Source organism: Rattus norvegicus, chromosome 5 (genome assembly GCF_036323735.1).
Source record: "Rattus norvegicus strain BN/NHsdMcwi chromosome 5, GRCr8, whole genome shotgun sequence".
In the NCBI taxonomy this organism is placed as follows: Eukaryota; Metazoa; Chordata; class Mammalia; order Rodentia; family Muridae; genus Rattus; species Rattus norvegicus.
In genome coordinates this window covers 135695785-135723377 of record NC_086023.1, presented here as the reverse complement: position 1 = coordinate 135723377, position 27593 = coordinate 135695785, and the positions used below count along the sequence as shown (strand labels likewise).

At 49.6% G+C, this 27593-nt stretch overlaps 4 protein-coding genes across 8 annotated transcripts in view; 1 reads left to right on the top strand and 3 right to left on the bottom strand.

Annotated features, from left to right (window-relative positions):
• Positions 1-157: 157 nt before the first annotated feature.
• On the bottom strand, positions 158-6979 carry LOC102555307 (40S ribosomal protein S12-like). The gene has a single exon (XM_039111518.2). The coding sequence runs from the start codon at positions 564-566 to the stop codon at positions 165-167; it is 402 nt and encodes a 133-aa protein (XP_038967446.1). The 5' UTR covers positions 567-6979; the 3' UTR covers positions 158-164.
• Positions 6980-8204: 1225 nt separating this feature from the next.
• On the bottom strand, positions 8205-16941 carry Hectd3 (HECT domain E3 ubiquitin protein ligase 3). 4 transcript variants are annotated; one of them, NM_001399212.1, is made up of 21 exons: positions 16470-16941; positions 16120-16280; positions 15765-15857; positions 15552-15687; positions 15188-15303; positions 14986-15099; positions 14769-14851; positions 14199-14364; positions 13915-13996; positions 12573-12755; positions 12389-12441; positions 12178-12242; positions 11979-12082; positions 11599-11718; positions 11404-11493; positions 10164-10370; positions 9844-9973; positions 9671-9745; positions 9465-9546; positions 9221-9292; positions 8205-9103 (listed from the first exon to the last, which is right to left on the bottom strand). In NM_001399212.1, exons 1-21 carry the CDS (start codon positions 16836-16838, stop codon positions 9019-9021), a joined length of 2586 nt encoding a protein of 861 aa, NP_001386141.1. In that variant the 5' UTR covers positions 16839-16941; the 3' UTR covers positions 8205-9018. The 4 variants fall into 4 exon arrangements, 3 of the variants coding, with proteins under 3 accessions (NP_001386141.1, XP_038967445.1, XP_038967444.1); XR_592703.4 differs by lacking the exon at positions 8205-9103 and having other exon boundaries at positions 9235-9292; positions 9890-9973; positions 16470-16933; XM_039111517.2 differs by lacking the exons at positions 15552-15687; positions 15765-15857; positions 16120-16280; positions 16470-16941 and having other exon boundaries at positions 14986-15106; positions 15188-15296.
• A 1056-nt stretch (positions 16942-17997) lies between these two features.
• Urod (uroporphyrinogen decarboxylase) lies at positions 17998-22084 on the top strand. Of its 2 annotated transcripts, NM_019209.1 has the most exons (10): positions 17998-18054; positions 18686-18798; positions 18920-18999; positions 19077-19139; positions 19370-19567; positions 19667-19828; positions 20589-20726; positions 20850-20950; positions 21048-21114; positions 21848-22084. In NM_019209.1, the coding sequence occupies exons 1-10, from the start codon at positions 18035-18037 to the stop codon at positions 22007-22009; spliced, it is 1104 nt and encodes a 367-aa protein (NP_062082.1). In that variant the 5' UTR covers positions 17998-18034; the 3' UTR covers positions 22010-22084. The 2 variants fall into 2 exon arrangements, with proteins under 2 accessions (NP_062082.1, XP_038965299.1); XM_039109371.2 differs by lacking the exons at positions 17998-18054; positions 18686-18798; positions 18920-18999 and having other exon boundaries at positions 19099-19139; positions 19338-19567; positions 21848-22081.
• A 903-nt stretch (positions 22085-22987) lies between these two features.
• Positions 22988-27593, bottom strand: part of Zswim5 (zinc finger, SWIM-type containing 5) — a 117035-nt gene continuing 112429 nt past the window's right edge. Inside the window, exons 13-14 of the mRNA NM_001401321.1 lie at positions 26502-26583; positions 22988-25800 (exon numbers count right to left, since the gene is read on the bottom strand). Of these exons, the coding sequence (NP_001388250.1) occupies positions 24938-25800; positions 26502-26583 (945 nt within the window). The 3' untranslated portion in view covers positions 22988-24937. The remainder of the gene's footprint in view (positions 25801-26501; positions 26584-27593) is intronic.

The following is a 27593-nucleotide window of genomic DNA, read 5'->3' as shown; positions in this document are numbered from 1 at the left end:
GAAAGGTTAATTGCACGTTTCAAAGTTATGTCAGTTACTTTTTTTTCTTTTTTTCAGAGCTGGGGACTGAACCCAGGGCCTTGCGCTTGCTAGGCAAGCGCTCTACCACTGAGCTAAATCCCCAACCCCAGTTATTATTTTTTTTTAATGAGCCAAAATTTTATTTATTCATTGCTTGCATCTGAGTACTCCTCGATGACGTCATTGGCCTGAGATTCTTTGCCATCGTCCTTAGTCACTAGGCAACTACAACCACCCGCTTTCCGTGGCTTCCCCTCTCGATCGATTTTACAGAGGCCTACCCATTCCCCTGGTTCCTTGTTGTCACCAACCTTTATCAGGTTGATTTCGTGCTCAGCACAAAGCGCCTCCACGCACTTGACATACACGGCCTTGTCACAGTCGGATGCAAGCACACAGAGAAGGGCTTGGCGCTTGTCTAAGGCTTTGGCAGCTTCGTGTACGCCATGTGCTAGGCCATCATGGATGAGGGCGGTCTTCAACACTTCTAGTAGAGCAGTGTTGACGTCCATTACAGCTCCAGGCGCTATGCCTTCCTCAGCCATGGCGGTGGGATACTGGTGACGCCTCAACTTGAGCGCTCCCGAGATTCTGCCTTCGCCAACTTGGCGGTGACAGGGGAAAAGCTCAGTATTTTATATTCTATTTCCGTACAATACTTGTACTTTGTGGGCTTTTGTGTGTGTGTGTGCACGTGCATCTGTGCATGCGTGTGTGTGTGTGTGTGTGTGTGTGTATGTATGTGGTGTGTCACCGGTGTGTGGTGTGTGTGTGTATGTGTGTGTGTGTAGTATTAGGGTTTAAAGTAGAACATGGCTTTAATCGCTTCTCGGCCCTTTGGCTAAGATCAAGTGTAGAACATGGCTTTATCACTACATTCCAAGGCCTCTATGCTTTTTAATCTTTTTAAAATTTTACTATTTATTTAGTGGTACACGCTCACCATGGCACTTGTCCCAGAAGACAAGCTGGGGAGTCAGGGTTCACACCTTCCATGTGTGGGTTCCAAGGTTCAAGTTCAAGTTCCCAGGCTGGCAACACGCAAGTACCTTTACCTGCTGAGCCATCTTGCCTGGGCCTTCTCTGCATCCGTCCGTCCGTCCGTCCGTCCATCCGTCCGTCTGTCTGTCTGTCTGCCTGCCTGCCTGCCTGTCTGTCTGCTTGCCTGTCTGTCTGTCTGCCTGCCTGCCTGCCTGCCTGTCTGTCTGTCTGTCTGAGAGTGCTGGGATTAAAAGTATGAGCTACAGGGTTGGGGATTTAGCTCAGTGGTAGAGTGCTTGCCTAGCAACCGCAAGGCCCTGGGTTCAGTCCCCAGCTCCGAAAAAAAGAAAAAGAAAGAAAGAAAAAAAAAGTATGAGCTACTTTGAAACAGAGTCTAAATGGCCCAGGGTGGTCTACAGCTTGTGAGCCTCTCCTGCCTAGCTGGAATTACAGACTTCTGTCACAAGACCTCTGAATACTTGTACTTTGGGGTGGACATTTACTCACATGATTTTCCAGCATGATATATTGACAGTTTATAAAATACTAGTTCCCCAAGTAGTGCAGATTTTCTCAGAGCTACTTATTTTCATAATATTTGAGAATCACATGTGTTAATATTATCATTCATCTGATCAGAAATGTCCTTAAATATTGGAAAGCAAGTTTACAAAGAGAGATGTTGTCTTTGGTTTTTCAACCTCTGCTTTCAATAATCATTCTTAAATGCTTTAACTTCCCCTGTAGCACGCTGCCCACCAGAGGTAGTGGAGGAGAAAGGTTAGGATATGGGGAAGTGGACCTGTTTAGAAATGAGTCTTTGGAGCAGATCCCATCTGCTTTGTCGGGAAATCAGCAGGTCAGTTCGCAGGTCAGCCAGCTCGATCCACTGACGAACACTTCACAGATACACCAGGAACCCAGTAAAGTAGTGTCGGGATAGCAGCAGTGGTGGCACCACCTAGCAGGAACAGCCAGGCCTCAGCTGAATCAGCATGAGTCAGCAGGAGCCACCAGGACCGGTAGGGATGCCAGGAGAAGTTCTCTACCAACCCTCTCTCAACGAAGTGAAGATGAACATGAAGGAAGACGAGAGACCAAGAAGCGTTGCCAAGCTAGCTTTGCAAACAAGCCCCTGTGGTTTCCACCAGTCTTGCCTCAGCAAAATACCACATCAGCCTGTCTTAGCAAAACACCTTGTGAGTCCATGGAAGCAGCAGGAAGCCCCCAGAACACCACCAGAAGTTTTTTGGTGCGTTTCTTTCTATGACGCCACTACAAATGATGACCATTAATGAATGGTAAGGCATACCAATACCACCCAGTGTTGTCCACATCATTGGGTCCATAACACTAGGCATCCTTTCACCTATGTCTGCTTCAGGAAAACATCCTTTGACATAACTGACTTCCCGGAGAAAGCAGAAGTTCCCACTTCAGAGCGATGCAAGCTTTTTGGAATTCTTCCTTTCAAAAGCTCAAATATTATCATTGACAATAAATATTGGTGGCTTTTTCTGGAAGTGACTAGCTTTATTTTTGTAAATTGTTAATCACCTTTTCATTTCAAGTAAATATAATATTCTGTAGGGGAAAAACAGTCATTTCAGCTGCAAACTCCATCCTGAAAGTACTTTTCTTGGAGCTAACTGTCCTCTTTCTTTTGTATGCACACAAGTCATCCAATTTCACCATATGGAATATTAAAAAGGCAGGTGCTTAGGGCCAACATGTAATGAAATTAACATTTAAAATATTTATTTAAAAAAGTCTGGGGTTGGGGATTTAGCTCAGTGGTAGAGCGCTTGCCTAGCAAGCATAAGGCCCTGGGTTCGGTCCCCAGCTCCGAAAAAAAAGAAAAAAAAAAGTTTAGTTTGGGGAAACCCCATGGAAGAGGGAGATGAGGAATCATAGGAGCCAGAGGGATCAAGGATACCACAAGAACACGGCCCACAGAATCAACTACGCAGGGCTTATAGGGGCTCCAAAGACTGATGTGACAATCACGGACCCTGCATGGGTCTGAGTCAGGCCCTCTGCATACGTGTTATGGTTGTGTAGCTTGGTGTTCTAACAGTGGGAGTGGGGTGTCTCTGAATCTTGGAGTCTTTTTACCCTACTGGGTAGCCTTGTCCAGCCTTGATAAGGTTTGTGCCTAGTCTTATTGTGACTTGTTATGCTGTGCCCCATTGATATTTCTGGGACATTAGCTTTTTTTATTTTATTTTTTGAAGGGACTAGGAGAAGAGGGAGGGGAAACTGTGGTCAGGCTGAAATATATGAGCATTTCCAAAACAGCCAGGGCTACATGGAGAAACTGTCTCAAAAAATAAACAAACAAACAAACAAACAAACTCCCACAGCAGGAGGCTGGAGAGATGGCTCAGCGATTAAGAGCACTGGCTGCTCTTCCAGAGTTCCTGAGTTCAATTCCCAGCAATGAGTGTTTTGCCTACATGTATGCCTGGTATCCACAGAGTCCAGAAGAGAGCATTGGGTTTCCTGGGACAGGAGTTACAAATGATTGTGAGCCATCCTGTGGGTGCTGGGAATTGAACCCAGGACCTCTGGAAAAGCAGCCAGGGCTCTTAACCGCTGAGCCATCTCTCCGATCCCTTCATGACCCTTTATCACACTAGATATGGGCAATATTTTATTTGTCCCATTCTTCTCAGGACCCAAGATGTGCTAAGTGAAGTCTATTCAATTAGTTGGAATTTTCCTTCAACGTTCTATTTGGTGATAGGAAAACTAGACCTAAAGCCCAGGCTACTGAGACCTCTTCTCAAGTTTCCTTCTACATCAATTTGTGTAATTCCCTGTGAGAGCTTCATGCATATTAGCATATATCACGTATATAGGAGGTACTTTGTAAATGCTAATTAGAAACGAGTTGTTCTGCCAGGTATGATGGTGCACATCTTTAATCCCAGCACTTGGGAAGCAGAGGCAAGAGGATCTCTGTGAGTTCAAGGCCAGCCTGGTTGACAAAGCAAGTTCTAGGACAGCCAGGGCTGTTACACAGAAATCCTGTTTTCAAAAACCAAACGAAAAAGAGTAGTTCCTTATTCTTCTCTGTTCATAAGTGATTGCATTTCATTTCTTTTCCAAGGCTTGTGTGTGTGTGTGTGTGTGTGTGTGTGTGTGTGTGTGTGTATGTGTGTGTGTGTTGTGGGGGTTCTTGGTGGGGCTTGCTTGGGATTTAATAATAAAGACAAGGAGGCTCAGGAGCTGGAGAGATGGCTCAGTGGTTAAGAGAACTGTCTGCTCTTCCAGAGGTCCTGAGTTCAATTCCCAGCAACGACATGGTGGCTTATGACCATCTGTAATGGGATCTGATGCCCTCGTCTGGGGTGTCTGAAGACAACTACAGTGTACTTATATATAATAAATAAATAAATCTTAAAAAAAAAAAAAGACAAGGAGGCTCAGCTACCCATCTAGGCTCAAGCCCACTTCCCTGCCACTGTGTCTCTCCACATGGCTATGGCTCTCTGTTCTATCTCCCACCTTGCTCCTGTTCTGCTAAATCCTTCTGCCCACACCCAGCATCAGCCGCTAGGGTAGACAAAAGCTATTAGCATAGTGGGCGAGGTACCACAGCTTATTCACTGTGAACCAATCAGCGGCAGAACTGTATTTGTCCATCTCGTGTGCTGCCCTTTGGCCAGACCGAGGGCTACTGTGAGCTCCCCAACAGGCAGATTGCTTTTTAACGTAATCTCAGAGAATCATCTTTTTGGGCAGGTGAGGAAGCAACAAGCAGCTTGTGCTATGTGCGCAGCAATGACCAATTGAAAATACAGGGGCTCGCCTTCACAGCCAGTTGATAGGATGTGTGTGTGTGTGTGTGTGTGTGTGTGTGTGTGTGTGTGTGTGTGTGTCTGTCTGTCTGTCTGTCTGTCTGTCTGTCCATCCTGTACTCACGCACACGCTGCATATATGTGGGATGGGGTAGGCTCAGAAGGCAATCCTGTGCAATGAGACACAAAAGAAACCTTTCAGTAGTTGGATCACGGCTCACAGATATTCTTCCCACAGTCTGCTAGAGAACTCTCTTTGGGAATTTGCAAGCCTCACCATAATATTCCATTTGGCTGTGGGCTTGTCAGTGTGGTGAGGAATTGTTATTTTTAGAGCACTGAGTAAAAGAAAGAAATGAGAAAAGAAACTACTTTGGCCACTTACTGCAGGAACTAAAGCACTTCCAACTTAGTTTCTGCACATCAGCCTGGCGATTGCCCAGAGGGGAAGTGGTAGGTCAGAGAGCAGCAGCAACTGCTTTATTTACTAGAAAATGCTAGGCAGGAACCTCATTAGCGAGAACTTCTTCAAGCACAAAGAATTCCCACCACTGGCTTTGAAGGTCAGTGTGGACATTGGTATTCTAAGCTGATGGGTCAGATTTTAAAGAAGTAATTTGATTAATTTGGTGGTTTCCCACTTTTATCATAAACAACTTTCCAGACTGTTGACTTTCCCCTTTTTTAAAATAAGAAAATATGATTTTGAGGTCGTATTTTTTTACTCATTCATCAAATACTTACTCAGAGCCTACAGCTGAGCCTCCATGGAATTATTCCCACTTCAGGCTCCTGGGATCTATCTGAACAAAGTAGGGACCCAGCCTCTGTACAGTTGACATTCCAGCAGACCCAGCAGCCTAGATTATAAAGAAGTTTAAATGTTGGATGCTGCTTGATAAGTTACTTTTGCACCAGTGAAAAGGAGCCAGTTCATGCAGATTTATATAAAAGCAGGTTTATTGGGAAGCTGCACTTGGGTGGGCAAATTCACTGGCCCCAAGGAAGGAGGCCAGGGAAGTCATCTTGGGGAGGGAGACAGAGGAGAGGCAGGGAGAGACAGAAAGGAGAAGAGAGAAGAAACCAAAATGTCTGGATTATATAGAAGAGTCTCTGGGGGAAGGGCACCGCAGCTCCTGGGCTGGAAAGTTAGGGTTAGGAGTGGAGTATGCCAGGTAGGGACTGAGGGATGATGGGAGAACCTGGAGGCCTGGTCTGCTTTGGGATGTAAAATATGCACCTCAGCTGTTTCGTTCCAGCGTCTGAACCCCTATAGTGGTAGTACCCCTTTAACCCCAGCACTTGGGAGGCAGAGGCAGGAAGATCTCGGAGTTGAGACTCGTCTGGTCTACAGAATGAGTCCCAAGACAGCCAGGACTACACAGAGAAACCCTGTTTCCCATGATAAGCTTCCTTGTTTCCTAGGAATAAACCAACATTGGTTTCCTATGGAATCGGATAATTAAAAGAAAGGGCGTCTGGGCGTGTAGCTCAGTGGAAGTATACAGTACACATAAAGTAAGGGAGAGAACAAACTGGCCAAGACAACGAAAGGGCAGCAAAGAGAAGATTACGACATGAGAAATAAAGTTAGTGTCGAGCACACTCAGGTTTGGGAAAACGGCTGATCATAGGAGTGCTGACCCATGTCACAGACCACACATCTGTAGCTTCAGCAACTTACTGAGGGCAATCTCACCTCCATTCATGAGGAACGCGACTGCAATCCACAGGTTGCTCCAGAGCATGCAGTGGCAGAAAACTCTTCACGCTAAAGGGTTCCTTAGCATTTTGGTGGCAGATACAGTACTGCTGCAAGTCTGTGGCCAGCCTGGGCTATACAAGGAGTTTTAGACCAGGCCAGCCAAGATTGCATAGCAAGACCGTGTCTCAGAAATAAAACCAAAGTAAGGACTGGAGGAAGTCTCTCAGAGACGTTTCACACGACAGACCGTGTAGAGAGTGAAGTGTCCCCGGCTTATGGCTTATTAGAGGATGAGATAGCCCAGCAGTGAAGAGCAGGTCCAGCTCTTCCAGAGGAACTGGGTTTGGTTCTTAGCACCTATTAGCAATGTAATTTCAGCTCCTGGAGATCCAGCGCCCTCTTCTGGCCTCCTTGGGTGCGTACACTCATGCACAGCCCCACCCCATAGACAGCCATATGTACACACAATTTTAAAAATAAAATTTTAATAAAAAGAGAACAAAATGTTTCAGTGGATCCACGCTTAGCGGCATGCTAATTTGTCACCAAGAAGACACTTGCTCTACACTGTTACTTAGTGAGAAAGTCCTTTCTTTAAGCTTCTGTGGGGAGAGTGAGCGCTGGAGTAAACACTGACTTAGCCTCAGCGCTTTACAGCCAGCGCCTGACATCCATACTCCTCACTTCATTTCTAAATGCATGAATAAGTAAGTGCAAAGCAGGCTGCAAAATGCGATGTAAGAGAGATATTAAGGGCATGCGACCCGGCAGAGACAAGCCACACCCCACGCACCTGCAGGGAGGGCCCTTCAGACAAAGTGTGGAGGCACTCCTTCCCCAACAGAGCTGAGGGGGCTTTGGGAGAAGCAGAGCTTGGTGGGTGTGCAGCTGCTGGGGCTCGTGCTGCTTCGGCTCCTTGGGAGGGAGGGTGTTCACGTATGTCTCCTATGGGCCACCCAAAGGGCATGGGCAGGAGGACGGGGCTGCCCCAGGAGGCTCAGTGGGTGTGAGACTTAGAGTTTGGGAGAGATAGGTCTGGGCACGCACATAGCCATGTGAAGAGGCTTTCTCAGTGGCAGCATGAGCTAAAAAGGACACATTAGGAAAGATTTTAGGGTACAGCCTGTTTTTTTCTTTTTTTCTTTTTTTTTTTTTTCGGAGCTGGGGACGGAACCCAGGGCCTTGCGCTTGCTAGGCAAGCGCTCTACCACCGAGCTAAATCTCCAACCCCTTGGGTACAGCCTGTTTTGATGGGCAACTGACTGTTACAGTGGACCAGGACACCAAGATGACTGTCTAGAGCGCTGTGTTTGAGGTGCAAGTACCTGGAATAAGGCAGGGCTAGCGTCTCTGGACCTTTGTGGAGTGTATCAGGGTCGGCCTGCGCCGTGTCAGCTATCCCAGGCTTGCTCTCCAGGTGCCGTCCTTGTGCTCACCTGCTTCTGGGAGTGGGCTTCCAGGCTCCGAATCACCACAATCATGTCAAAAGAGCCAGCCTTCTGTCCTCTCTTCTGAGCTCTCATTCCCAGGCTTTGCTCCGGATGTGCCACTGTGCATCACTGTGAAGCCCCTACCATCAGGCACACCCACCCCACCCCACCCTGCTACCAGGACGGGGCAGCCTCGGAGCTCCTAGGACACAGCACTTTGCTAGGAGTACCATGAGTTTAGTAGGGATCCCAAAAAGCACATCCTAAAGAGAGGAATTTATCCATTTATTCAATTTCCCCAACGTAAGACATTCTATAGGAGTGTCATGGAGGCCCTTGGGGGGAATAGAGGGGTGTGCACAGCCCTTAGAGCAAGTTTAACATCTAGGCCTTATGTTAGAGTATGAACAGGAATTACTGAAATTCCAGAGAGGACAGAAGGATCCTCAACTGTGAAACCTTGGCGGTGAAGGAGCGGATGTGGAGTTGAGCTGGATTTGATCCAGAAGAGTAGTTTGGCTGCTGTAAAGACTGAGCATTGAGTGGATGGACGTGCCAAGTCGTGGGAAGAGCCCACACACCTCTGCTGTGGGAAGAAGAAGACCGGTATGCAAGGGATGGGGTACTCAACTGGGGCTTCTTTCTTGGGGATCCGTGACCAAGGAAGATAACCACATTCTGTCCTTGGCTCCTGGCTTCAAGTACCATTCTACCAATTTTTAAATATTTTGAGCCATGGCTGAAGCTAGAAAAAGGGGAAAAACAGGGGAAACCAAAAAATAGTCTGTGGGTTGGGGAGCTAGCTGGCCCCCTTCAAGTAGCTCAGGCCTGGCAGCTTGTGCTGGGCTTGTGGAAGATTCCCTCTCTCAGAGGCCGAATACCCCGGGGAAGCATGCCCCAGCACGAGTAGAGCTTGTGGGTCTGTGGGGACTAGAGCATCAGGGTCAACTCATGGCTCCCACTGCGACCATACACAGGCGCAGGGCCCACTGTGCTGAGATTTCTGAACCCGTCACCTCTGTTGAGACCCAAACCGGGCTGGCCTGGGTGAGGGCAGCAGGACACGCTTGGCACGGCCTTACTCCTCCCAGGGACTCATGTCAGTGTCGATGGCCACACAGTTGTACGCAGCATAGCGCAGCTTCTCCTCACATACCTTGGCACTAAAGGAGGGAGGAAGATGGCTCATCGGGCAGTTCTGCTGCTTTCAGGGTGCACTTCCCTGCCAGCCACCCTCCCACTCTGAGAATGTCACCCAGTCATGGACCTGAAAGACTTACCTGGCATAGTGTGGGAGGAAGAGCGTGCTGGAGCAGGTGGAAGACTCTGGCAGAGCATCTGTGGTCTCATAGCTGGAGATGTGAAGGGCAAAGGATTAGGAAGCTCTGTGTGTGTGTGTGTGTGTGTGTGTGTGTGTGTGTGTGTGTGTGTGTGTGTTTTACGTGCGCGTGCGCGTGCATGCGTGTACTTGTGTGTGTGCGTGTGTGTAAGGCACCTTCTGCCCCTCTCTGTACTCATACTCACCCTAGTTTGTCCGGGTAGATGTAGATCCGAGCTGGGAGGCGGCTGCGCCCAGTGACAAAGCGCAGGAAACGGCTCCGGTCCTCTGGGTGGAGAAGAAAATGAAAGCTTGCACTGATGAAGGAGGTTCTGCAAGTTCCCCGCCAGTCTCTTCAATCCACAAGCCACATCCCAAGGCAAATGCAAGCAGAACTCTGCCCCCTACTGACCATTGGTGAAATTGTTCAGAGCCTCCCAAAAGTACTGCACTCGGGTGTCAGATGGTTCGAAGTCCTCAAACCGAGCTGGAGGGGCCAAGGCAGTTTGTTCATTCTTAGGTCTCACTCTGCTAGTCCCTAAGCCCCGCCCCTTCGGCGTCACTGCCCTATCACCTAGAACTCACTGAGCTTGCGCAGAGCATCCACAGTGACCTCTGGGTCCCCACACACCTTCTTTTCCAGCTCTTGCCAGGTCAGCAAGTCCAGCACAGCCTGTGGTACCACCTTCAGCAGACCTGCCTGCATGGCTGCCACCTAAGGAGGAGGAAAAAACCGGCTGGGAGAGGTGACCGCTACTTTCAGCATCCGCTGGGTCATCTCCCTACTCGCTGGCAGACAGGAATGTGCGGCACAGTTATGGTAGAAGCCAGCGTCAGGGTGGATATTGATTGCCTACCAGTGGCCTCTGCTGTTAGGGAAGGGCCTACAGCACCTGCTCTCCTACCTGCTCCTTGCTCTCCTCTAACCGCGCCTTCTGCACCAGCTGGATGAAACGCAAGCGGTCCTCGTATCCCACCACGATGCCTGTGCCCCCAGGAATCAGCTCCACGACCTGTTGATCACTCAGGACCGTGGTGAATGTTAGCTCCTTCCCAAACTTGAACTCAAACGTCTCCTTGTCCACTCCTTCCATCACTTCCAGGAGCTTCACCTGGGGTTGGGGAGTGGCAGGGATATCAGTCAGCTTCCCACGGGGACAGCCTCTGTCAGTGGGCAATGGGAGGGCAGAGGCCGGGAAGCACCAGCCCTGAAGCTTAGAGAGCGCGCCCTGCAGGACGTGGCACCTGGCTCAACCCAAATGACAGCCAGGAGCCCGCTTGGCCACAAGGAAGGTGGGAGACAGGACATCTTGGACAAAGATGAAAAATCCAAAAGTGTAAAGCATGTTTTGCCAGGGCCTGGGTGTGAGTGAAATGGCTGAGACCCAGGAGTCACGAAAGGTCTTCACAGAGTCCACTCTGTCCTGAGCCCAGAGCAGAGGCATCTATCGGATGACTTAAATGAGGAGAGTGAGATGAATTGCCCTGGCAGCATGAGATGGGTAAGAATAGAGACAGGGACACTAGCTTTTATAGTACATGGTTGGAACAGAAGAAAGATGGCCTGAACCACAAGGACAGCAGTGAGCCGGGAGACGCACCCTAATTCCAGGGAGAGGCTGGACAGGATGCTGGGGGAGAAGAGTTAAGAGTGACCCTAGCAGGGTTGTACGAGTCTGTAATCACAGTACTTAGGAGGCAGAACGGGAAGATCAGGAGTTCAAGGTTATGTGCCATGGTGCATGAACCTACCGTCCCCCTCCACTCTCACTCCCTCTCCCACTCTCTCATTTTCTGACCCCCTTATCTCTCTCTCACAAGCACACAAATATGCTTTCTTACGAAAGACAAAAAACAGAGCAAACACAAAACCCACATAAAGATCCTGATGACTGCGGCATGGGCGAAGGTGGGTGGGGTGCAGCTCTGAGCCTGCAGCCCGGCAGGGCAGTGGTCTGGGGAGGAGGCAGAGCCTGCAGAGTGCAAGGTTCAGCAGTGCCACCCTGGGTTAAGGCACGGGTGCACCCAGCCTAAGGGAAGGAGTGAGAGCTGGAGGTAAGGACTTTAGGAGTTAGCAGCACCGGTATGGGAGTGGATGGGACTGGGGAGACACCGGTACAGGAAGCAGTGGGTTTGGCCACTCACCAGCACGGAGTCCACAGCTGGGAAGTCTTTGCTCCAGCTCACCTCCTCACCAGACAGCTGCTTCCACACGAACCCAGGCAGGGCCAGCACCTGTGTGCCAAACAGAACCCCCTCCTTACTGAACTGGCCCGGTCTGCTGTCCCTTCCTTTGAGGGACCTGGGCTCAGCTGACAAGGTGATGACTGGGTTACTCACCAGGAACTCCTTACCCCGAAGGGCAGCCCCCATCAACTGTCCAATCCACTCATACTTGGCAAAGTCTCGGCAAGAAGGATTTGGCACATACATGTCCCGGGCCTCACCGGTGCCATTGCCCTGCCCCAGAGACAGAGTTGTCAGCAGGACATGGGGTAGACCCCTTTTCCTACCTAGAGTAACCCACAGACCTCAGCAGAAGTATACTGCCTCCAGCCCACCATCCGTCCTAATGCACAAAGGATGTTCCTCTACACTCCTCTCCCTCTGTGCAGAGGCTATGCCAAGCAATTCCCTCCACTGCCCCCTCTAGTTCTATCAGGTTCTCCAGAGGTTTCCAGAAATAGCAGAAATTTGGTGGTGGGTGGGAAGGCAATCACCTGGTTCGCCGTGCGCACAAAGAAGGGCAGAGGCACTGGGGTGTCGGCTGAGCTGGGGCACAGCTCTTCTGACATATCTGCCAGGCTGTCACGGAAACCACCGCCTGAAATGACAAATGCTCTCAGCTGGGCACCTCAGAGTCCCAGAAGGCTCTAACGCCCTAGTAGTCAGCAATTGGAACCCATGTCAAGGCCTCACCTTGGTCAATGATTCCTTCCGCAATGAATTTACATTCCCACCACTGGTCATAGCGCATGGGCCACCTGTAAATAGGGACGAAGAATCTCTGGTATGCGGGACTGAGCTCAAGGAAAATTAACAGGCCCAGGGATCAGCCAGGAAAAGGACTACAGAGTGTGATGTGAGAGGTTCCGGGTGGTGTGTGCAATCCCTTTCCCTCACGCCATACCTGTAGTCCAAGGGTTTCTCATACTTGTCGGAAGGCTTGAGGCCTTCATAAACCTGGGGGCAAGAGGAGGAGTTAGGGAAGTCTGTGTTAGAGCTGTCCCTATTCTTGCTCAAAGGCCTTGCTCAAGTCTCTCTTGAATCAAACCCCTAGGCCCTTTCTGGCCCTCCCTCAGTCTAGTCCAGACCTGGGTGAAAACTGCATTCTTGCAGGCTGGGTCCCGAGAAGGGCAGGCACGGTGTTCCATGGCAAGGCGCCGGTTGATGTACAGCCTCGGCATGAAGCTGGGCTTGCTGCTTTCTGAATCGCGCAGGCACTGTGTTACCAGGCTGGGCCGCTGGCGTGACAGCAGCAGGAACTGTTTCACTTGCTGGTGAGGAAAGGTGGCCAGGGCAGAGTGAGTGGGCAGTCACTAGTGTCTCGGCCCTGGGACTTTCCTCTACACCTGGACCCCACTCCACCGCTCCAGTCCAAGTCTATCCACTCTACTCTTTTTTTTTTTTTTTAGATTTATTTATTTATTATATATAAGTACACTGTAGCTGGCTTCAGACACACCAGAAGAGGGCATCAGATCTCATTACAGATGGTTGTGAGCCACCATGTGGTTGCTGGGAATTGAACTCATGACCTCTGGAAGAGCAGTCGGGTGCTCTTAACCACTGAGCCGTCTCTCCAGCCCTATCCACTCTACTCTTGCCTCTAGTTTTTCTTTTAAATTAACCACAGAGGGGGAAAACTTAAAACATTAACGCAAATCTAACATTCTTTTTTTTTTTTTTTAAATTTCTTTTCTTTTTTTTTTCCTGGAGCTGGGGACCGAACCCAGGGCCTTGTGCTTGTTAGGCAAGCGCTCTACCACTGAGCTAAATCCCCAACCCGCAAATCTAACATTCTTACAAACTTTCTCTGACTTCCACCAACCAGAGAAGAGTCTCTGCGTCCCAGCCTGTTACACAAGCCTCTTGAGAAGAGACTGTGCTTCCTGTCAGCCAGGTTCCAGCCTCAGGTCATACATACCTAGCTGTATGGTTTCCTTAAGTCATGTGGAGCTGCTGTAGGACCCACTGGGCCCCTTTCGGACAGTGGCCCCGCCTGAGTTGTTACTTTTCCTCCCCTCCTATAGCACGTTTCACAGCCTGTCTGGAAACTGGCCCCTCAAACACTAACTTTTGGTCAGCCGTGTCTGGCTTTCTTCTTGGTTTTCAGAACCAATAAGGGTCTAGCCCCAGAGGGTTCTAGGAACTTTCTGCTAAAGAATGAAAACTAAGGGCTGGAAAGGTAGCTCAGCGGTTAAGAGCACTGACTGCTCTTCTAGAGGTCCTGAGTTCAAATCCCAACAACCACATGGTGGCTCACAACCATCTGTAATGGGATCTGATGCCCTCTTCTGGTGTGTCTGAAGACGGCTACAGTGTACTCATATACATAAAATACATAAAAATACATAAAATCTTAAAAAAAAAAAAAGAAAAGAAAACTAGGCAAATAGCCCAATGTCCTGAGAAGTACTATAGGCCCAGTCTCACCTTAATCTCACTGAAGGTGCCCAGTGTGTGGTCCCATGCAGGTACTAGGTGGTGCAGGACACTGTCCAGGATTTTGATGAATCTGTGGTAGGGTGGTAATATAAAGAGTTTGGCATGAATGTAAGACCCCAGTCTCTAATCCGCAGGGACAGAAGCGAGGCTCAGGAGGTGCTCTGGGCCTCGAAGCAGAATGATTTATTTTACCAGACTTTGGGGCCTCCTCCATGCAGATTCCCAAGGCTTAGGGAAGGAAGAGAGGCCTGCAGGGCCAGGACCCTACCTACCTCTGCAGAAGGACAGCTCTGCGGTACAGCACTTCAGGGTCAGTGCCTTCCAGGCGTGGATATCGCACCAGACTGGCCGGCTGGAACAGGTCTGCATTCAGCCCTAGCTCCCGCTGTCTAGATGACTTGATCTTGACCCCTCGAAGACGAACATCTATCCCATCATCTGAGGATGGGTGGGGTCAGAACACGGCCATTTACTGTGCCTGCTGCTTGCTGGGCCCTCAGACCTGGGAATGGCTCCCAACAGTGGGCATTCTGTCACTGTCAGCCACAGAAGTTTCAGAGATTCTACTGTGATTCACACACACACACACACACACACACACACACACACACACACACTCATTCCATCTCTATGCTGCTAGGATGCTTGTGGAGCCCAACCAGCTCCTTTCTAGATGAGCCCAACTACCTCTATGGCTTTAAGGTTGGCTTACACCTAGCACCGTATACTATCTCTGATGCCGTAGCTTTACCCTAACTCCAAGTCTATCCATTCCCTTCTCTCCACGCTATCAGGCTGTCCTCACCCACATCCCGGGGACTCCTTATAGCCCTGAGCCCTACCTCGACACTCAACGATTCGGATCTCAATGACTGGAAGGTGGACGGTCATGTCCTCTAATACACAGACATCCCCGATCAGGGTCCTAGGAGACAGGCATAAAGCAGTTCAGATATTTGCTGCCTCAGGCTTCAGGAACTTCTAGGGCTCCATTCAAGCTGAGCATGGCCCCACTGTTAACATCGTGTCCCACCTCCCACTCCAGGGAGTCCTGCTCACTCGTCAATGTTCACGTCACTCAGCTTCTTCAGGTTGTCCCCTTCACCCCCATAGACCACAACCCGCTTCGGCATGAAGTTGTCATCTGTGGTATCCACTGTGAGTAGCAGCTTCCTGAGGACTCAGAGTATGTATCTGAGTGAGTCTCTAGGCACCCATAGCACATGGCTCACCCACCCTGTCACGCCCAGAGCCTACTCACTTGACAATTGTGCCTTTCTTCATGGTAAGCCGTACCCAGTGTTGGCACTGGGACCCATCGCTCTCCCAGTAGGTATCTGCATTACTATCTGTCAGGCAGGATACATTGAACTCCTCCTAAGGTAGGGGCGGAGAGGTGGAATCACACTGGGCATGCGTTTTGGGCTAGGGAACAGAAACAGTAGAGTTGGAGTGGGTGTAGGGTAGAAAAGCTGTCTGGGGTTCCTTAAAGGGGTTCCAAGGGTAGTGGGACTAAGTATGGCCTATGGGGATGATGGTGTGGTCCTAGTTTGGTGATAGGAGTTCTGGACCTAGCACTGAGGGATGTGACTGTATCTAGGCACAGGAGGAGTCCCAGCACCCACCGTATAGGAAGAAACATCTATGCTCTCCACATACTGCTTCACGCTACCCAGGTTCTCATCTTCTTTGCCCAGGTGGTCATATAAGAAGTGGATCAGGTCTTCGTCGCACTCATATGTCCACGTTGGTGGTACATAGCTAAACAACCCAAACCCCTAATTAAGTTGGGTTCAGTCCCTGATCCCTCCTCTCCCACCCCATTCCAGATAACTCACAGTAGTCTTTGTACAGCTTCTGTGTATGCCTCTGCTGGCTGAGGCCTGGAGCCCAGGCGATGTGAGTACGTCAGGTCCACCACCTGTTCCCATCTGTGGGGCACAGAGTGGAGTAAATGAGGAGGGAGGCACAGGCAACAGAAACCACCTTAGGATCTGGAGCCTTCTCGAGTTCTAGCTCCAAGCCTCTAGAAGCCTCATCCTCCTTCAGGTCTCATCTCTGCCAGTTCTTACTCCCACCCAAAACTCTCTCACAACCTAAGGTTTAGATTTTGGTTGTGTTTCCAACCCCGCCTCCCCTCACACCCCCCCCGCATCCGCCAGACGCCAAATCGCGTTCCTTCAGTTGCAGGACCTGAGCACCGGCCGGTAGTCCACGCCAAATAGCTGCTGCTGCCGTTGCAGGTGGTCTGGAGTGTCGATAGGTACAAGGCGGGCTCCGCCCTCCGCTGGGCGACACACTAGAAGCCAGCCTTCGTCCAAACTACAGTCACTCAGGTGTTCAGCCAGCTGCTCCTGCAGGGACGCGCCAGATGGAGATAGCCGTCAGGGGACAGAAATCAGCTCAATTGCTCGCCCAGCCCAACCCAGGGCAAAGAGCACGGAAAGCAATGCCAGCTCACTATGGGATAAGGGGGCGGAACAACCAGAGCTTTGGCTAGATCCAGGGGGTCTTTTGTGGGGTCCCGGCCAGCCCGGGCGCACCTTGGTTAACTTCACCCAGAGCCCGTGGCCGTTGCACAGCTCCTCGCCGGTGGTGCGTACGCAGGCGCCTCGCCGAAGCTCGATACTGTCACGGGCGGCGCGCAGCGGTCCCGAGCCTGTGCCCGGGGCAGGGCCCGCAGCACCCACACGAAGTCCCAGGCCCTCTGCCTCCCACACAGGCAGCAGCACGCGCGAGGGTCCCGCTGGGTCCTTGTAAAGCTTGTAGAGCACCTCTCGCGGCACGAAAGCCAGCGCCGCAGGCAGTGGCAGCCCGGCCCGGAGGCTCCGCGCCGCCTCGGCCAGGAAGCGCACGCGACCCAGGAGCTGTCGCGGGGACTCAAGCGCTGCGCCGGGGCCCGGGCCGGCCATAGTGAAGCCCGTGAAGTGAGACTCGTCCAGGGAAACCCTGCCCCGCCGCAGCCCGGGGACTGCAAGCAGAGCTTCCCACCACACCCTGCCCCACCTCACACCCTACTTTACCGTATGTTTTGGATTAAATGCACAACCTATTGCTACCAAATTTGTCAGGTGTACTCTGATAGTCCCTATTTTGTGACTCGCTCCCCTCACCACCCCTTCCGCCCTGACCCTGGCTTATCAAATCAGACTCAAAACTAGATTCTTAAGGTAAGGTCTCATTATGTAGCCCAGGCTGATCTCGAGCTCGCGATCCTCTAACTAGAGCTAGTGCTACTACCCTTGTTCAAGCCTTTATTCCATCTACTCTGATGCTTTGGCCTCATGTTTTTCTCTCCCTGTCCCTAACAAACATTACATTTGAAGGAATCTTTTTGTTGTGTTGTACTGTTTTGTTGAGACAGGGTTTCTCTGTGTAGCTTTGATTGTACTGGAACTCACTTTGTAGACCAGATTGACCTCAAACTTAAAAGATCCTCGCACCTCTACCATCCGACTGCTGGGATTAAAAGCGTGAGCTACCACACCAGACTTGAGAAATCTCATAAAAATTGCTCAACTATCTGTCTTAGGGGGCGCATGACTGACTAAATGTTCAGTCACTGACAGAAATGTATAAATCACTCTGGATGGACGCTATTTGTTGCTTCTAATTCCAGAAGACTAATAATCATTGCCCACTTAAATGTGATTGTCAAGTTTTGGTTTAAACGATTGGTAGAGCAGTCCCTGTCTTGAGCAGCACTCTATCATTCCTACAAATTGGTTAGTAATGTACATGTGGACTCTAAAATCTTCGGCTCCTTTACAACCTTCTGCACCGTTCATTTGCCAAACAACATTGTTAGACTTATGAACGGGAGTGAGAGCGAGGCCTGTGCTAAGTCTTCAGTATTTCTAGACCACAGATGAGAAAAGTTTAAATTTTCCTTTGGGTCATTTGTTACTGCGTCGCCACAGTGGACTTTACGGTGAAAAATTGATGGGGTCCTACGGGCAGCGGGGAAGGCAGCCCCACAGCTGTCACTGGTCTGGTCACGTGGTTCTCAATATGGCGCCGCCCGTGGTTCTCTTCAGGAAGGGGCGGGGCCTGGACTGTAGGGGCGGAGACTCAGATTAAAGCGGTGACCGCTCAGTTACTGTTTACCATGGAGGCGAACGGCTTGGGGTGAGTTTTCTGTTGCACGCGCTGTAGCTACGTTGCTTTCCGATCCGAGTCTTCCAATTCAGGGATATGTCCTTAAACTCTTATTTTTCTGGAGATCTCCAAGCACCAACCCAAGTCGCGGAGATTCCATATCTTCCAATCATGGAACGGAACCTTTTCGTTCCCTGCCCCCCCCCCCCCCCTCTTCCCGCAATCTCCATTCCACGGACTACTTTGCGGGACTGCATTCCAAGACTTCCTTTCTAGGTGACTCAGAACTAACTAGCACCTGGGACCATCAGCTTTGATCCTTTCTCTCTTGGTTTGGGGACCTCAGCTTCAGAAGCTTGCCTGAAATTAACTCCCTTTCCCCAAACTTCCTTACTGGATTTTCTTTCCACTTCCCTAGTACCTCCAGTTTCTTTGAGTTTGGGAAAGTGGACAAATGTGTAGGAAAGAGGCCCTAGTGGGGCCCTTCTCCTGGAAACTTGTGTGCAACTTGATAGAGGGGAGGAGCTGTGGGTGGGGAGCCATGGTTTGCAAGCAGGCCTGGAGGAGGCAGATAGCGGCCTGACTGAACCCACGCCTTCCCCAAACCACGGTCTAGCATAATGACATTTACTCCTACCTGTACATTCCATCTCATCCGCAGACTCCAGAATTTCCCGGAGCTGAAGAATGACACGTTCTTGAGAGCAGCCTGGGGAGAGGAAACAGACTATACTCCTGTTTGGTGCATGAGACAAGCAGGCCGCTACTTACCAGGTCAGGGGTAAAGGTGTGGTCTAGATAAAACCTGAAAATCTAGTTGGTGAAATTCTTCAGGGGAAGATGGTAACTTTGGAAGACCTCATGGTTGAGTCCTGTTCTCCATCTCCTCTTGTAGAGTTTAGGGAAACCAGGGCTGCCCAGGACTTCTTCAGCACCTGTCGATCTCCTGAGGCTTGCTGTGAACTGACTCTGCAGGTGAGGGCCTCACAAATGAGGGTGGGGTTTATGCCCTCAGTGGGTGGCCTTACTAACCTATTTGCTATTCCCTGCAGCCACTGCGAAGGTTTCCTCTGGATGCTGCTATAATTTTCTCTGACATCCTTGTTGTACCCCAGGTACTCAATCCTAATCCTGGAATGTGGGCTTTAAAAAAGGGGGAGAGAGGAATGCACTTATTGCAAATCCTCTGTCCTATCAGGTTTCAAGATAATTTCAGAAGTGGGAAGAGGAAAACACTAGGAATGGAGTTTACAGGGGGTTCAGCCTTTTCTTTGTTGCATGTGTTGAACAGAACCCTTCCCTCTGAGTTCCAGGTTGTGTACCCAGATATTTTATCCCCCTTAAGGCACTGGGCATGGAGGTGACCATGGTACCTGGCAAAGGACCCAGCTTTCCAGAGCCATTAAGAGAAGAGCGGGACTTAGAGCGTCTACGGGATCCAGCAGCAGTGGCTTCAGAGTTAGGCTATGTGTTCCAAGCCATCACCCTTACCCGACAACAGCTGGCTGGACGTGTGCCACTGATTGGCTTTGCTGGTGCTCCGGTAATGTGGCACAGGGGTGTGGACGGGAGCATGAAGAGATCAGGCTAGGTCTGGAATAGACAAAGAATTCTATGTCCTGCCATCTGCATCTTTCTGCAGTGGACCCTGATGACGTACATGGTTGAAGGCGGCAGTTCAAGTACCATGGCTCAGGCCAAGCGATGGCTCTATCAGAAGCCACTGGCCAGTCACAAGCTGCTTGGCATACTCACTGATGCTCTGGTCCCATATCTAATAGGACAAGTAGCTGCTGGTGCTCAGGTGAGTCTTAGGGACAAATAGGTTGCAGCTTGGTCTATGAGGATCCAAGGCAATGGTTTCCTAAACTGGAGAAATGAGGGGTGTTACTTTTCCTCCAGTGATCTGGTTAGAGTATCTAAGTGGTTCTCAATCTTCCTGATACTGTCACCCTTTAATACAGTTCCTCACGGTGTGGTGACCCCAACTGTAAAATTACTTTGTTGCTACTTCATAGCTGTAACTTTGCTCTGTTGTGAATCGTAAACATCTGATTTGTAGGATATCTGATCTTTGTGAAAGGGTCAATCCACCCCAAAGGGGTTGTGACCCACAGGTTGAGAACCATTTAGATCCTTAGCCCTTCCTGAAGCTGTCAGCCAGACTTTAAGGTCTGAGTATTTGCAATGTAAAGTTGCTGTTAGGATCTGGAGAAGGTAAAACTTTTTTTTTTTTTTTTTGGATCCACCTGCTTCTGTCTCTTAACCAAGTGCTGGGGTTAAAGTCGTGTGTGCCACTACCTGTCTGTCTCTCTTCCCTTTCTTCCTTCCTTCTTTTCTTTTTTTTTGTTTGTTTGTTTCTCTTGTGTATCTTTGGCTGGTGTGCACAACCACTGCTGGCTTCTATTTTTTTCTTTAAGGCAAAACTTGTTGACTGGAATTGAGCTCCTAGCCTCGGGGAATGTGTCAGGGTTTAAAGTCACCTGAGGAGAATTACGCCATCACGTGTATGTGGAGCCTGAGGTGCTTCCTCTTTGTGTGTTTTTCTTATCACCTATTTACAGGCATTGCAGCTCTTTGAGTCCCACGCAGGACATCTTGGCTCCGAGCTCTTCAGCAAGTTTGCACTGCCTTACATCCGTGATGTGGCCAAGCGAGTGAAGGCTGGGTTGCAGAAGGCGGGCCTGGCACCAGTGCCCATGGTGAGGACTGGGACAGGCTGAGTGAAGGGTGCAGCTCTCAGCCTGCAGAGACTGAAATCACCACTTGAGGGCAGCAGAAGCACACCCAAGAGAGCCTTAGTGTCAGATCTGCTTTCTCTTCAGATCATCTTTGCCAAGGATGGACATTTTGCCCTGGAAGAGCTGGCCCAGGCTGGCTATGAGGTAGTTGGACTTGACTGGACAGTGGCTCCAAAGAAAGCCCGGTGAGTGAGGGAGAAGTGGGCAGGAGAGGCTGAGGTGGAGGGGGTAAAATCCCCAAACAGTACAGTGGTGAGAATGTGGCGGTGCCTCTGCTTCTAGGGAACGTGTTGGAAAGACAGTGACTCTGCAGGGGAACCTGGATCCCTGTGCCCTGTATGCATCTGAGGTAATAACTGGGTGCAACATGTGTGTACAAGGTTTTCTCTGCGCAATGTGCAATGGCTGGGTGATCATGTATGTATGGTTTTATTACACCTGTCTCCCCTCTCTATTCTATACACACAATGTAAACTCTAAGAAAACAGGACATTTTTAAAATTTAAATTTTATTTTTGTGGCTGTCCATTTGAACCCTCATGGACACTCCTTGAAACTAAGGACCCAACCCAGAGCCTTGTGCTTGCTGGGAAAGCTTTTTACTACTGAGTTAAGTCCCTGACCCTGCCTCCCTTTTTTGAGACAGAGTCTCATGTAGCCCAGGTTAGCCTCAACCTCACTGTGTTGCTGAGGCTGGCCTTGAAAGTGCTAGGATTATGGATATACCCATCACACCCAGCTCTCATTTGTAATTTTGGTAATATTTACTATTGTTATTGTGTGTTGGGTCTGTATGCTATGCTGCATATGAGGAGGTTAGAGTACAACTTTGAGGAGTCAGTTATCGTCTATCTTTTTATGGGTCCTAGTGACTGAACTGAGGTCATCAGGGTTGCAGAGCAAGCACCTGACCTCTCACAGGCGCCTCACTTCTATTTTCTTAATATCTGAGACATATGAGGCTTCTGATAGATGTTGTTACTGACAGTAACCCTGTGGAGAAGCACTCCTGTGCATATATATATAGGGAGAATACAGCGTTGCTGGCCTCTCCTATGGACAGTACTCTCTTGGTTCTCTAGGAAGAGATTGGTCGACTGGTGCAGCAGATGCTGAATGACTTTGGGCCACAGCGCTACATTGCTAACCTAGGGCATGGGCTTTACCCTGACATGGACCCAGAACACGTAGGAGCCTTTGTGGATGCAGTACACAAACACTCACGCCTGCTTCGACAGAATTGAGTATGTGCTTTTCTGCTCAAGTACCACCGACACAGATTGTTTCCAGGAGAATAAAACTTCCAGAAACTTCCAGAGTTGGAGTCTGGCGTGCTGCTTTGTTTGTAAAGGCTTATGTCCTTGTCCTCAGGTCTTTCTGAAGCCCCACACCCTCCACGCTCCTCTCCTGCCCAATCCCCCCCCCCCCACACACACACACACGCGCGCTGGAGGCCTCAGACTCGCAGAGATCCACCTACCTGCCTCTCAAGTGCTGGAATTAAAGGCGCATACCACCAGGCCTAGCTCCTTTGTTCCTTTTGTCAAGCTTCCTGTGCACAGTCTAGCCAAGTGTAGGGCTCAGGTATCAGTGAAGAAGTGAGCATGCACTACATATAGCATTAGCACCAGGCTCAGACTACCGTTATGCTATCAGCCATCCAAGCTCAGGATTGAGGTAATAAAGGTACAGCGTTCCAGGTAGTTGGGGCTATGGCATTTAAAGACAAGGGTTGGGGTACCTGTAACTTAGGTCTTTGTGTCTCAGAAGGAAGAAGAGAGTTCAAAAGGGGCACAGAAGATGCTAAAACAGTGCAGAGTTCAGGAGGCAAGAGGAGCTAAGGTAAATAGGGACTAAGGAGACTTTAGTTTGGATACCACAGTAGGGGAGGGTAGAAAGATAAAGAGCTAAGTTGCTTAGGATTGGAGCCTTAGGCTGTCCAGCTAAGGTTTCTGACGCCAAAGGGCCCTGACATTTAAGTTCATTGTGCATTGTTTTCTGAGTATACCCACTGATTTACTCAGAATCTTGTGCTCCTGATAATCATGTGATATTGGGAGAGTACTGTTTCCTAGGACAGTTTTGAGGTACCTTGGAACTATGGACGTGGGTGTAATGTGAGGAATCTTCCATCTGTCCATTACTGTATATCTCTGTTTAAGCCCAACCAACTCCCTGTCCCGTCAAAGGAGAGAAGGGCCTCATTTACTGAGAGAACACAATTTCTGCTTTTAGAAAAATCTTTTCTGTGATCCATGATTTATTCATAGAAAAGCACTGAGTTCACATACTTGCTAAAAAAGGGCAATCATGATGGGGGAAATGGAAGTGGCTTCCCCTTTGTCTGCCAACCCATTGGGCTGAGACAGTGTGGGCCCTTGGCTGGACAGTAACACATTAGTAGCCACGAACAGTGGATACAACTTACTGGTCAGCTTGGAATTAAAAAGATGACAAGTAGTTTTCAAAGAGAAAAATAAAGTAAATCAGACAGAAAGGTCCTTAGTTCATACTCTAGCTACTCCCTCCCTATCAAACCCCACCCAACCCTGGAACTAAGACACAACAGTAAACGCCGAAGACAACTGTTTCCAACTGAGTCTTCTGAATGCCCTTGCTACCTCCTACAATTCCAGGCTAAGCAGAGGGGTCATGAAGTAGTACGAATATGATACACTGTGGAGATCAGCATGGGCTAAGATGGGGCTTATCCGCTAGAACTAGAAATTAAGAGGGCAAGGCTAAAGGAATACCAGCCTTAGCCTCCAAATGAGCTACCAATGGGATTATGATGAAAGTAGGCAGAGGAAGTCTGAGGTAGAGAGTTGGAGGAAGAAAACATGTTTGTGTAAAAAAAGAACCATGGAGCGAAAGTGGCCAGTCTTAAGAGCAGGGGGACACGTGCTTAGAAACGTGTTTGCTGAGAGAAGGTAAACAGGAGGCATAGAGATGTGTAACAATGCTTGGCTAGCAGGAGACTAAGGAATGGATGGGCAAGAGAGAGTTGGCAGAAAGAAGGCACACTCATGCAGATCCTCAAGTGTGAAGACACTGACAGACTACATGGAGAGACCGCTCACATAAAGACACATCATGGTCAGCAGGCATACACTCAAGAGACAAACATGTTTATACACAGGTACCCGTGTGAGCCTAGATACGCACATACACTAAACATGAAGACATGGGTATACTTAACACGTAGGTATGCATTATCACACACAAATGAAACCCAGCCTAACGCATGTCACACAACAGAAGTGACACAGGCATGCACACGTGTATGTGTACACAGACACATGTTCATACAGATATACACACATACAGACTGGAGATGAACGCAGATTCTCTAACAAGGGTGACCAGAGCAGATGTATCTTCTAAGCTCAGTGGCTTCCTGGACCTTTGTCTTCTCCTGGCACTTGCTACTCAGGTGTTCCTCAGGCTCCTGGAGTGTGTGAGGCAGAGGCAGGAGCTTCAGTGCTCACAACTTTGTGAGGCAAATATCTAAGCCCACTCTTGACCTCTGCCCCGTAATGACCACTAGGCTAGTTGTCCTATCTTCAGGCCACAGTTTTCTGCACAGACAAGACTTGGATTTCAACTGTCTATTTTTCTCCCTGCCGCCCCCACTTATCCACTGCCAACAGCATATACTCTGTATGGGAAACCTGAGAAATGGTTGTGAGTCTCCTCAGAAAACAAGCCTCTCCTCCCACCCACAGCTACTTTAAGTGCCCGTCAAATCAGAGTCGGAATTATAAATAGTTACAGCTTTACAATGCTTGACAACACATATACTATAGTATTTACAGTACCATAAATGCTTCTGTTTTCTCTGGTTAAGCAATCCCTGAGACGGAACAGTGTTCTGTGTTTGCCAAGGGAGTGGGGCCAATGGCCAGGACACGCAGGATATAGGGGCGTGAGGTGACATGTTGTGGGGGCTTCGACCGGTCTGCAGGGTCCAGCTCCTCCAGGAACAGTAGGGCTGGAGTGAGAAGCTTGCCAAGGCGGGAATACTGGCTAAAGTTGGACTCTCCCCATCCTTAGGTCTGTGGTACTTTTGGCTCAGCCACAAGTACTGAGTCCTCTCAGGGTAGACAGATGTTTCAGAGTCCTTGTCCTGACCTGGGAGCCCAGGCTGCCCTAGCAGCAAGCTATCCACTTTCTCAGCCGAAGCGCTCCCGAACCAGCAGCATCAGCTTCTTCTTGCCTTTGTATATCTGTTTGAGGTTGTCAATGAATTGGGCAAATTGCAAGTGACCATCCTGGGGCAGTAGGAAGGTTTCACGAGCCTTGCTCAGAAACTCAATGAACTCTCCATAGTGGCGGGGACTGATGTGTGTCAGACGGGAATGTGTGGTATTGATGTAGGCATTGATGGTTGCATCCAGTAGCTGGCGCAGTGGAGCTTTGTCTGTTGACATGAGCTTTCCAGAGCTGCGCCGGCCTGGGATGCCTGCCAGGCCTGGTGCAGTCACTGTGCACCGACGCAGAATATCAGAAAGCACTGTAGCGCAGTGCACACTTTTCACCACCAGGGGGATGAGAGCTGCTAGTTCATTCTTGCCCAGAGAGTGGCTGAGAGCACAAGCCCAGAGCACATCATTGATGGCTGGATGGGTGTCCTGGTTGTAGGCCAGGTTAAGATGGCTCATGGCCAGTGAGGCCAGCTTGAAGGCACGTAGCGGGTAGCCACGGAGCTCCATGTAGCGGGCAATGGTGAACAGCTGTGAATGAGTCATGCCACCGGCAGCAGCATCTATGGCAATCTGGTAGGCTGCCTCAAAGGCAATGTGGTCTTTCTCACAAAGTGTAAGAGCTGATAAGGCACAGCTCTGTGGATCCTTCATAGCACATTGTAGGGCCAGTGTGCGAGCACAGCTAGCCAGTTCCTCCCGCTGTGGATAGTCAAGACTGAGGCGCAGGATAGTGGTATGGGATACAGCTGTGGCAGCCACAATACTTGTAGCCTCGGTCGGGGTGAAGAGTGTGTACCAGCTCTGCAAGATGCTCACCAGGGCCCGCACACCTGTCAAGGAGAAACTGAGGTCAGCAGTGGCTACTTGGTCCTAATCCAAGTCTGCCCAGATGACCATTTGGGGTCTGAACTTGGCCTGCAGATGAGTTCTCCCTATTCCTTAGCACCCCTGGGATGATCTGAGGCAAACCAGAATAAGGGGAGCAACCCAAATGGCCAGACCCTATTTGGGGTCTCTTCCCATCCCAGCCCAGAGCCGAAGCTTTCTGCTGCACTCTCAGCCCTTCATAAAGACGAAGCAACGGAGTCCCAGGTTTGTCTGCCTCAAGGTGGGGCCCTAGGTTTCCCTAGGGATTCTAGCTGAAGTAGTGCCTTTGAGGATAGTCTTGTGTTGGGGCTTTGGGTTCTAGAATTGTTCTATGCCTCCAAGTTGTCTGTGGTTTTTCAGAAGCATAGACAGAGACTGGGACCAAATAACTGAACTGACTCCTGCCCTAGGGAGCACATGAGGACTGGTGACTGAAATGCATTCTCTTAGACATTTCTCTAATCACAGAGGGTCAAAGTGCTGAGGACATCAGGATATGGTCCAAGCAGTGACAGCTTAGGCTGATGAACCAAGGCCATCTTCTAGCAGCACATCCTTTCCCAGGCTACCAGCACAGAAATATGACAGCTCTAGGGACTCCCTGTCCTATCCCAAAAGGCAAGCCTAGAAACTCCCCAGGGGAAGAGGGAGGTGTAAGACTCACCCACTTCTGTAGCACAAGTAACCAGCCATCGAACCATCTCTCGGCGCCTCCAATTAAGGGTTGATAAGGTCATGCGCATCACCTAGACACAAAAGAGGCATTTCCAGTCAGCCATGCTTAACAGGTAAGATCCTCTCCTCCCTCTACCTCATACTGTTCTTTTATGCAATAGGTACTTTTTTTTTTTTTCCCGGAGCTGGGGACCAAATCCAGGGCCTTGTGCTTGCTAGGCAAGTGCTCTACCACTGAGCTAAATCCCCAACCCCACAATAGGTACTTTTTGATTGCTTGAGACAGGGTGTAGCCCAGGCTGGCCTTCAATTCTCCATGACCTAGAACTTCTAATCCTTCTGCCTCTACCTCCCCAGCACCGACACACAGTATCCCACCATGCCCAGTTTATGCAATAGTAGGTCCATCCTGAGATCTTATTTTGTGTAAGTAAGCACTCTGCCAAATGAGATACATTCCCAGCTCAATAACAAGGGTTTTGCATTACTGAATTAGTGGTCTTTTCTCTCTGTATTATGTTTAATTTCTCCCTACCCCTCTCACTAGACATGGGACTTCCTCAAGACCGACAACAGATAAGACTCTTATCATATCTTGATTGACTTGGAGGAAGGCAGAGATAGAGAAGATGGGAACCCTATAGTGCCTAAAGCTATTTTACTTCTGGCCTTAACTTTAAAATGGAGGCTACTTTTATACAGTCCTTACTTTCTGTGTACCCTAGAATTATATTCTGGAAGACTGCCTCATGTTCATCCCCTTGAATACTGTCCTAGATGACCTTGAACTCAGAGATCCCTTTGCCTTAGTCTCCTGGGATTCATGGCCACTATGCCTCAAGATCTCCATGCCAAGGTCCAGGTCAGAAACTTGTATCTCCCAGCCTCAAGACTGGGATCACAGGTGTGTTCTCCAATTCTGCATTGTAGTTCACTCCAGATGCAGTCAAGTTGACAACCAGGAATAGCCCCTACAATCCACCCCTTGTCAACTTGACACATGAAACAAGGTCTTGAATACACCTAACACGATATAACTGTTCCTCGTACAATGGCAAACGCATTTGTGAACTTAAAATGG